Source organism: Temnothorax nylanderi, unplaced genomic scaffold (genome assembly GCF_030848795.1).
Source record: "Temnothorax nylanderi isolate EJ_2023f unplaced genomic scaffold, tnyl_v1.0 TNYL_tig0107_pilon, whole genome shotgun sequence".
Taxonomy (NCBI): Eukaryota; Metazoa; Arthropoda; class Insecta; order Hymenoptera; family Formicidae; genus Temnothorax; species Temnothorax nylanderi.
This window is the reverse complement of record NW_027249169.1, coordinates 388,194-398,298: the sequence shown is the minus strand read 5'-3', so window position 1 is coordinate 398,298 and position 10,105 is coordinate 388,194. Positions and strand designations below refer to the sequence as shown.

The window sequence follows — 10,105 nt, the reverse complement described above, 5'->3', positions numbered from 1 at the left end:
ATAAATTGATGATTGATTGGTAAATTGATTAATTTCTTTAAACTGTATATATATATTTGCAAATAATCCTACAAAAATAAAAGATAGTTTTAAACTAGATTAGATTAGATCCATTTTAGTTATAATTTATTTGTTAACTATACAGTGTGACATATATAAAAGATATATGTATATATATTCCTTACGGAAATTTAATACTATAATTATTTGGCTAGTGATTAATTACTTATTTTCAGTATTAAAAGAACTGTTTTTAATGCTTTTAATTCTGAAAATAAGTAATTATAATCACTAGCCAAATAATCGCACTATTAAACTTCTATAAGGGATGATATTAATATAGAAACATTATTTTACAGGATATATTCTTATAGATGGCGATCATATTTTTCTGTTATTTTATTTCTGTAGAGAAAAGAATGTAATGATTTTTTGACCGTGTTACGCAATGGCGATATCCCAGAATACTGCTTTTCCGACTACGGAAATCTTCCTGGGAATAACGTGTGCCTGCCGAGGTGGCGTTATCATGCACCGAGAATGTTTTCAAGTTACGCACGTAATTTAGCTGTAGAGCTAACAATTTCGAACATAACTATAATCTTCAATCCTTGTCAGTATCGATCGATAAAACGACAAACAATTCTTTAATAAGGACACTAAACATGTATTTTTTTTTTAAAGGAGATTGAAGAATTAACAACAGTAGGTACGCTCGCTCGGCGGCATTCGCAATCAAGCGTTCGCTGATAAATCATTTACTGCCATCTACGAGTTGTTTGTTATATTTACATTTACGTATAAAATGTACACGCACACACAGCACACAGAGCTAAGACGAGAGGATCGCCCTGGCCATCTTAGAGCTGTGCTGTACAGTTCACCGGCCATTATAAAAAGAAGAAGAAGAAGAAGAAAAACAGCACACAGAGAGAAACAGAGAACGCGAAAAAACACAGCTGTGTGATATGCGAGCTGTATGCACATTGCACGTCGAAGATACAATACATATTACATTATGTTGGAAAAACCAGTATCGTCCAGTACGGATAATCAGTTATCCAAAGAAGATTATTTACTAATGAGAGCTAAGCAGGCACTACCGAGCGATATTTACGCCGCTAAATCCTGGCTGATTACCGCAAAATCATTATTTCCGCATAGTGCGAAAGTTCAGGTTAGTACCGGCTTATCATTGTAACTTGATCTTTGCTTCTTTATTTTATATATTTACTTTATATTTTTTTTCTCTTTACTTTTTTTTATACGAAGTAATTTCCGAAGAGTATTGTCATAATTTTCAATAACTGGATTTGAATCAAGGTTTGTCTCTGTAATGATCATATGGGTACTGATTTCAATCTTTTCTGCTTTCAGTTTGAGGCATATCGTATCGAGAAATTGTCAAAAAATGTGAAAGAGGCAGCGAAATGCTTCAGCGAGATGTGAGTATCGATCACTATTGAAATTTATGTACATATAAGACTTTCTTTTAATCTTTTCTTAAACGTAAGCACAGATTCCAAAATTTTCCGGACGATCGCGATATATGGAAAGAGATAGAAACGATAACGACGTGTCTTCGCTTAGAACAGTGCGACAGCGAGGCTGAGTTTTTGTGCCAGATGTTTCAACATATCCCGCAGGATTTACAACATAGGCTGCTCGTAATGACAGCGGATCATAGCGAAGACACGATGGAACATTGCAAATTATTGCTATTGCTACTGCGCAAGTTTCCTCAAACCATAGCGACTCATGGAGTATGTATCTTAAACTATGAATGAGAGGATGCTTTGATTTTTAGGAGATACTTATTTGCGTTATTGTTTTAGCCACGTTTGGTGGAAACTCTGTTAACTGCGGAGAAACACAGTCATCCAGGCCGAGCTGTAAATGGTTTCAGAAGATTATTGGCATGCGACGCATTGCCACTGCTTGGTGGTGCTGTAGTAGAATTGAATGCTCGTCTCAGCTTACGATTGTTATGTAAGGCTGTAGAATTTTATTTAGCGTACATACAGCAGCCACAAGACACGCAAATTCAAAATCCATGGGACAGACTTTTCCAAATCGTGGAGCTAATAGGCAAGAAATTAGGATGGGAATTGAGCAGTTTATTTGCTATGCCTTGGAATCGCGAAACATACAGCGATAGACTGCAACAGTATGCGATTGCACATAGCACTGGTCTGTGCGACGAGCCTATTGTCAGGCAATTATTGATGTGTACAATTGTAGTATTATTAAGAATACTGAACGAGCATAACGGTCTTATTTCTAATGAAGAGACAACGTATTGTCTTGTAGAAGCGTTTGGGGAAGGAGTATATTCCTCGGCAGGTAAAATATTATATTTATGATTATTTGGATAATTAAATTTTATATTTATATATCTTAAATTTCATGAACCAGAATCCAAATTGAAAAAGCGAAAGCGAGATGATAATGCTGGCATAATAATAACTAGTGACAGCGATTACAATGGCAGTGGCCTAGCATTGGCAGTAAAATTATGGGACTTGCTACACAGTAGTGACTATCTTCAAAGAGAGATAACCAAATTGAATCAACAATTACGGCTAGATAATTGGCTGAATCTTTTCTTAACGGATTTAGCAGTGTATAAAGGTTTACATCATGAAGTGTTGGCCAGATTAACAGAAGGGGGTAATTTAGCCTCTAATCTTCGTTCAGCTAGTACATGTTTCTTCTTGAAAGATTATAAGGTGCGCTGTGATTATATTTTCATTGAACCTTAATCAATTATATAGTGTCCCGTATTTTCAATCTTTCTTTTCCGAAGCTATTAAATAATCTTTCTTCTAGAGTATGTTGGAATATATTATTCTGGTAGTAAACTCGTTACCCACTGCATCAGGCAAAGTATCTCACAATCTAACAGTTCCAAGCATGAGACATTTACATTATTTGACTCTCGCCCGTTTCCCTATTCTACAATATTGTTGCAGATTGCTTCTTTTAGCTATAAAGGTAATCATTCTTTTTTTTTGTCATAATATTCTATAATATTGGTAAATATATGATTGATTTGATTTCAGGAAAATTTTTCTTTGCCCGGAAATATTGAGGACTTGGCTATTGGACATGCATTGGTCCTTATGCAGATAGATTGGCCACAAGAAGCTAGTACTTTAACTACAGTGACAGAACGAATTCTCAATCGTGGAAATTTTTCTTATCCATTATTCCAAGGGTATATAATATGTGTAGATATTTTAGAAGAATTAACGTATTTATGGACTGAACATGGCGGAGGAGTATCGCTGGACATAACATCAGGACCGGGGATTATACAAAGTATATATAACTTTCTTTAATATATACTATATTGCAAAAATAAAAGAGTATATGAGAATTATTCTAGATCGCCGCATTACAACCCGCGGTGCAGATAAAGGAGTACGCGAGGAATTGAAGCAAGCCATGCGTCGACAAGCCGCACGGGATGGTATCGAGCCTTTAGATGAACTGTTACAAAAATTTATCATCAACGAGCAAGGCGCCATTCTGCATAGCTTAATCATCCAATAAATTGAGTCTCACTATACACAACAATATTTTTACATCAAATTTTTTTAAACAGTTTCCAACGCCCGTAACGTAGTTTTGTTCCTGAGTTTGATTTAACTCAATATAATCACGTGACACTTTATAAATTATTTATACAGATTTTATAAAGTATAATATACAAGTTTATAGAATTAAGGAACGTTATTTTTATTTATTGCAAAATCCCATTTTACATGTTAAATATATATATTGAACACAAAGACCACAATTTTTAAGATTTATAAAAAACAAATATTCAATTTTCTCATATAATAGATTTTAATATTATAATTATATATACATATGATTAAAATAAGATTTTTCTTATAGCTCCCGGGTACTCGTCACTTCTGACGTCATCAAACAAAAATAGAAGCGGCGAGTATCGAAAAGTCTCAACATTTTGCCTTTAAATCTTTTTATATGGACGTCTTCTGTAAATATCTTAATTTCTTATAAATATATATCTTTAATAATAAGATTAATAACTAAAAAAATAATGTAAAATTACTCTTATAATTGATAATTGATAAAATATAATTTTCAAAGCAGGGTTTATGAAATTTGATTAACAAATAATGCGTAATTGATTATGGGTATAATTATATGCTACATTATTAATTACTCACTATTGAGATTATTATACAAAGTTAATATAACAAATAATTCTCTTGTTAAGGCTGTTTAGAATTATAAAAATTCATAATGAATATATAAACAATTTAGATTTTTGGGCATTCTATCTAATGTACACGCTCAATTGAAGGGCACTTAGAAGTAATACTTTAATTCCAGGCATAAAGGAAGCTATTTGACTAAAATCTGGTCCTGATACTAATTGCGTATGTAAGTCTAATCCGCCTGTATAATTGCCATTTTGAATCATCTGTGATATCTGATGTAAGCCTTGCAAGGTATTCTGAGATAACTGAAAAAAGATAATTTGTTTCAGATGCACATAATGTACAATAACGTTACAACTGACTTACCTTATTCTCTCTAAGGCAATCGTATAACATTTCCAATTTCTTTGACACATCTTCTATCTTCCTTTTGATTTGCTAGAAAGAAAATACGAATACAAATGTCTTATGTTAAACAGTAAAAAAAACAAATTATATATATATATATATATATAATAATGTATTATGTAGATATTGTTACATATATAATATTTTTAAAATCAAGTAATTACCGGATTCTTCGCATTTTCATAGCATTGATTTTTTAATTCATCTAATATTGTTTTTAAATGAATATGTTGCTCGGGTATAGGTGCTTTAGGTTTCTCAGGTTCCGCCACTCTCGCGGGCATTGCAGGTTGTAACGGTTCAATTGGTTTGTTAAATGGTACCGTATTCGACACACCTTGCCTGAATTGCGGATTATAAAGGGGAGGTTCTTGATAGAAATTGTCTTGAGGTAATGGCTAAAAAAATATGTCAAAGTATAAATCATAAATGCATCCATACGAATGCGTATAGGCAGAAATTATATGTAAAGCTTACACTCGGTTCTGGTTGATTAGTTTGCAATGGATGCATTATTGGATTTTGTGGTTGATAATCTGTCTTCAGCTGGAAAAATATGAATAATTCATTTTTAGTAATGCATTCTTACTATAAACTTTTCAGCCACTTTGCCGTGGTGATTGATGACGCATTTACGGCACTATGGAAATAAATAAAAGCTTTCAGACAATAAAGCTCCACAAATTCACTTTGATATTTAAAGTGATGATAACATCAATCAAATGTATGAAAAGTTCTTTACGTTTATAAAATTTATGTCGTGTAAGATATAAATAAATAATAATAATAATCTGCGTGATACCAGTTTCAAAATGTAAAGCAGTTTGATCTTTTCTTTCGTATAACACACTTATTAGTTCATATCACACAAATAAAAGATTACATCATAATCAGTTAGATTAATTCTATTAAGTATGGGAATGCAGAGGTAAACACTAATGATAATATATTATACAATTACACGAAACATTGTAGATATAGCATTCTCGACATATGAAACCGACTACCTTAACGTCTACACCCTTTGAATGTTTTGCCTTCCACTTCTTAGTACCAGAATGTTCCGCAGACATTTGGTTGTATAGTGCTAGTACTGGCTATATGATTTTATAACGAATATATACATATATCAGTATCTAAACGTAAGAGATTTATTCGATCGAAAGACAAGGAAATAACACGAATAGCCAATAGGTGCTATTAATAGGAACTAAACGTTGTAAACTCAAGATTATGATTTACCTGTGGTCTGGAACTTTTCCCAATGGGCGGATCGTTCCATCCAGACGATTGCGGCGGCATTTGATACGCATTTTCACTCCCGTATGTTTGCGTTTGTAAAGTAGGCTGCGATCTAATAGGATCGTACATTTGGGTCTGTGGCACATTTTGCAACGGCGACATTATGTTCGGCTGAAGCGGGTTGTACGGTTCCGGTTCTTTAGGAGTATTAATCAAACTTGGCGGTTGATTGGGATAGACGTTACCCGGCACAGGAACCTGAGGTTGATACGAATTTTGCTGAGGGTAGCCAGGAACAGGTGGGACTTGCTGAGAATTGTACGATGGATTTGACGGTGGAAAACTGCTCTGACCATATGACGGAGTGGATTTCACAGAAGGATCTATCAAATATTTCGTTCTCGATTGCGGTCCAACACTGGATGGTCTTGAGCCACTCAAGTTAGAACTGGATGTCGGTGGAGGCGGAGGAAGAGGCTGAGCTGGGATTTGATTGTACGGGTGTGATGTAGAGTATTGATCGTAAATTGTAGATTGCGCTTGAGGTTGGGGAGGAGGGGGCATTCCATACGGCTGAGATGGCTGAGACGGCTGAGATAACTGATTTGTAGGAGCTCCATAAGTTTGCTTTAGTGGAGTCGTGTTCCAATTCTGCACTGAAGGTGCTGTTTGCTGTAATGGCTGCTGCAGCAGACCTTGCGACACTCTTCGTGGCTGTTCATAATAGTAATTCTGAGCTGCAGGTTTTGTAACATGCCTCTGTTCTTGCATGTAACTTAAAGCTTTGCACAAACGATCTCGCAGCATCGAAATTCTTTGCTCTTGACTGTTCCCAAGATAATTCAAGGCAGCTTCTAGATCCCCTTCTGCCGCCAGCATCTCAGCGTACTGAGACAGCACAGTGGCAATTTTATCCTCTATCGGAACTTCTCTGATACCTTGATGGAGTTCCAAAGCTTTTTGCATTATTACGATCAGTTCTACCACTTCTTGAATATCAGCATCAGACACTTCAATTAATTTATTCAAATTGCCAGAGCAAATGTAACAAATTTGTGCTTGCTTTTTAAGAACGGGATTTTCACATAGCACCAAGCGATCACCAAGCATATCTGTTATACACAATTCATATTGTAAACATGAAGACAGTAAATGATAATAACAAATTATTGTTGTAACAGTTTATTGTATTCTTACCACACAAGGCAGATCGCTCTTCTTGAGTAGTGGAATGTGTAAATATACCAACTAGTGCTTCCTTCCAACACTTTATATCACTGTTCTTAATAACTTCAGCCCAATTTTCACTAACTAATGAATTGATGAGAGAATTTAATGCACTAGAGTGCTCTAAAAAGTATTTGTATTGGGTACGTGCTAGTAGTTCAGGACCAGCAGCCATCGAAAGAATTATAGCGTCGGCGTACCTTTTGCTAGCAAAACACAAAGACACAGCGGCCTCAATATTTCCTAAGAGAATGGCTTGAGTGATAAGACCATCTTCATCTAAAAAATAAAAAAAAACAATACAAACGTAAATAGTTTATAAATTTGTTTTGCCACAGTATTGATGTCATCAATATATGTGTTAATTACCATCAGAAGTATTTATGATATAAGTACTATCTGCAGGCTTATTTGCTGGTACTTTTTTACTTTGCTCTTGTGCAATAGGATCAAAGGCAGTACTACCGACCATAACATTACCATTTAATACCTGTCAAATAAAAAACACAATTAAAACTAAAATAGTTTGATAGCAAAAATATATTATAGCAAAAGTAGACGACATAAGCAAAAGCGCGATGTAAATCAGTCAAAACCTTACATTATTAAGATTAGAGACACCCTCTACAATATTATTTATATCATCCTGAGGCACAAACTGATTCAGCTTATTATTCATTGTCTCGGTATTGTAACCCAATAACTCCAATATACTCTTTGTCACATTTTCATCAAAGTAAGCACGTACACATCTCCAGATTTTCTTGGTATGTTCATCTGGAGACTTATCCATCTTTTCCGTACAAAAGTCACTGAATTGCTTAGTCTCCAGCGTTGCTTTTAGTTTGTTGGAACGTTGAATAAGACTGGGTTGTATAATTACTTGTGATATAATAACCTTTCTACTCGCTTTCTTGTTTGCTAAATTCGGATCAGCAGGCTGATTTTCGAAAATCACTAATTTACCACCAAACTGAAAACGGCATTATTTTTATAAAATAATTTGTAATTTATTACAAAAGAGTATTTTCCGTTTAACAAATAGTTAATATAATATAAAGCAAAATTAAAAACTTACTCCAAATGATGCTCCAAATGGCCTTTTCAACCACTTAGGAGCTTTCGTTAATACTGCCGTTGTTCCTGTTTGTACTGTAGATTGGGCGAAAGGATCCACTCCTGGGAATGAATCCGCAATTTTGTTGGCTGTCTCTTGCTGTTGTCCACCTAATAAAGAATAGACAACAGCATGACCATCAAAACTACTGCCAACAATTAATCCTGGATTTCTTGGACACCAAGACACATCAAAGTTCCACTGAGCTGTTTGGGCTAACTCACATATCACCTCACCATTCTGTCATTAAAAAATAATACTTAAAATTTCACTAATTTGTTGAAATGCGTAGTAGGAAGCATTATGTACCAATGCATTTGAGTTGGGATTCCAACACAAGATTCTGTTATCTTTAGCACAACTCAAGAGTAAGTCAGCATCCTGTGGATTCCATGCGATTGAAAGAACACCACGCTGATGACCTTGTAGAGTTTTTAAAGGTGATGTTGGAACTCTTACATCCCATAATTCAATGATAGGTGTTTGATCATCTTCAGATGCTAAACACAATTGCGTTCCAATATCTGGGTGCCACTGGGCAATTTTCCAGCGTACCTACATATAATTGAAACATACCAATTTAGATCTTTTCTAAACAGAGAAGTATTTTACCGCGTATTCTATCGCAGTATCAAAATGGAAAAAGTTGTACCCTTGTATTTGCATCTGACAGTTTAAATATCGGCTTCTTTTCTTTTACATTCCATATAACGCAGCATTGTGAAAATGTGGAAGCAAGAATGTCTTTTAAATGTGCTGTAAAATGAAATAAGAATTATATTGATTATCAATAGATCAGATTTGTATAAATAATTAGTTTTGGCATGCAATTTCCTTGAGCATAATTTGATATAAAGACCTTGTTTGTTCCATGCAATATGCTGAACGTCTTCTGACTGCTGGCTTCGAGAAAGGGTTGTTGGCGTGTTTGTATTAATATCCCAAATAAAGATCTCGCTTTCCGTCGCGCCTGTAGCCAGCTGATTTTCTTCTCGAAAGGGATTAAAATCCATTGCCCTGACAGGACCGGCATGTCTGTGAGGACTGTTTATCAGGCAATTACTCTCCCTGGCCAATAACTTTGTAGCAGAATAGATCTTTATGGTCCCATCCTCACAACCACCGACAATTATGCCTGCTGGGTTATTTCCATAGGATTCCCAGATAATTTTGTGAAATCTAAATTGACAAATGTCACTTGATTAGTCAGCCTGAGATATTAAATTTAATTTTACGCAAGTCACTGACCTATGATCGCTAGGCACACTGGCCTGAAGCTCCATCTCGTATCCTGGCTGCTGTAGATTCAGCGAATACAAATCCAAACTGGCAGAAGTACTGAAACTGGCGTCCAACTGCTGCGCCGCTGTCCCAGCAGCCAGCATGATGGGATGCTGAGCTGACGGGGACCATGCTACGTTCACTGTCTTCAGCAGTTCCTTGACTTTCATCTGTATACAATGTCAGAAAGAAACTTGATGAAGCTCTTAATGTTCCATACATTTTGTGGGACGTCTTAACAAGTTAATAAAGGATAAGTTCATTCGTGAGTGACACAGTGGCACTGAAGCGGGAAGAGCCGAGCGATAGCAATTAATTGCACGTAAATGCAGTGTCAAAAAATGCGGCCGACGTTACGGTGATCGCATCAGGGACTTCCGTCCGTCGTCGTTCGCGTGATACACAATCGTCGGGACGTTCGTCGAGATCGAACGAACGGCGTTCTCACCTTGGCTCGTAATTCGGGCGAGCGTAAACAGGGAAGTTCCTCGGGCAAAACGACAGACGGGGGGGGGTCCGGTGAACTCCGGCAAGATGCGACGACCCGTCAAGCTTCCAACGTGGCGTGCTGCACGCGAGCCCGTCGGCGGTGCCGCCCTCCGTCGGCACCGTCGGCGCATTACGTCCGCGTGCC

The 10,105-nt window shown here is 36.1% G+C and overlaps 2 protein-coding genes across 4 annotated transcripts; one reads left to right on the top strand and one right to left on the bottom strand.

The window, feature by feature from the left end:
* The first annotated feature begins 813 nt into the window (after positions 1–813).
* On the top strand, positions 814–3,729 carry Ints10 (integrator complex subunit 10). Of its 2 annotated transcripts, none has more exons than XM_071712199.1 (8): positions 814–1,177; positions 1,378–1,445; positions 1,520–1,763; positions 1,836–2,343; positions 2,416–2,729; positions 2,830–2,994; positions 3,063–3,321; positions 3,416–3,729. In XM_071712199.1, the coding sequence occupies exons 1-8, from the start codon at positions 980–982 to the stop codon at positions 3,553–3,555; spliced, it is 1,896 nt and encodes a 631-aa protein (XP_071568300.1). In that variant the 5' UTR covers positions 814–979; the 3' UTR covers positions 3,556–3,729. The 2 variants fall into 2 exon arrangements, with proteins under 2 accessions (XP_071568300.1, XP_071568299.1); XM_071712198.1 differs by having other exon boundaries at positions 816–1,177; positions 3,389–3,729.
* Positions 3,730–4,156: 427 nt separating this feature from the next.
* Sec31 (secretory 31) lies at positions 4,157–10,096 on the bottom strand. Of its 2 annotated transcripts, XM_071712196.1 has the most exons (15): positions 9,920–10,096; positions 9,439–9,641; positions 9,050–9,369; positions 8,843–8,946; positions 8,500–8,745; positions 8,152–8,430; positions 7,675–8,046; positions 7,443–7,563; positions 7,044–7,352; positions 5,847–6,958; positions 5,612–5,701; positions 5,082–5,150; positions 4,769–5,002; positions 4,563–4,634; positions 4,157–4,501 (listed from the first exon to the last, which is right to left on the bottom strand). In XM_071712196.1, exons 2-15 carry the CDS (start codon positions 9,639–9,641, stop codon positions 4,313–4,315), a joined length of 3,720 nt encoding a protein of 1,239 aa, XP_071568297.1. In that variant the 5' UTR covers positions 9,920–10,096; the 3' UTR covers positions 4,157–4,312. The 2 variants fall into 2 exon arrangements, with proteins under 2 accessions (XP_071568297.1, XP_071568298.1); XM_071712197.1 differs by lacking the exon at positions 5,612–5,701 and having other exon boundaries at positions 9,920–10,080.
* Positions 10,097–10,105: the final 9 nt, after the last annotated feature.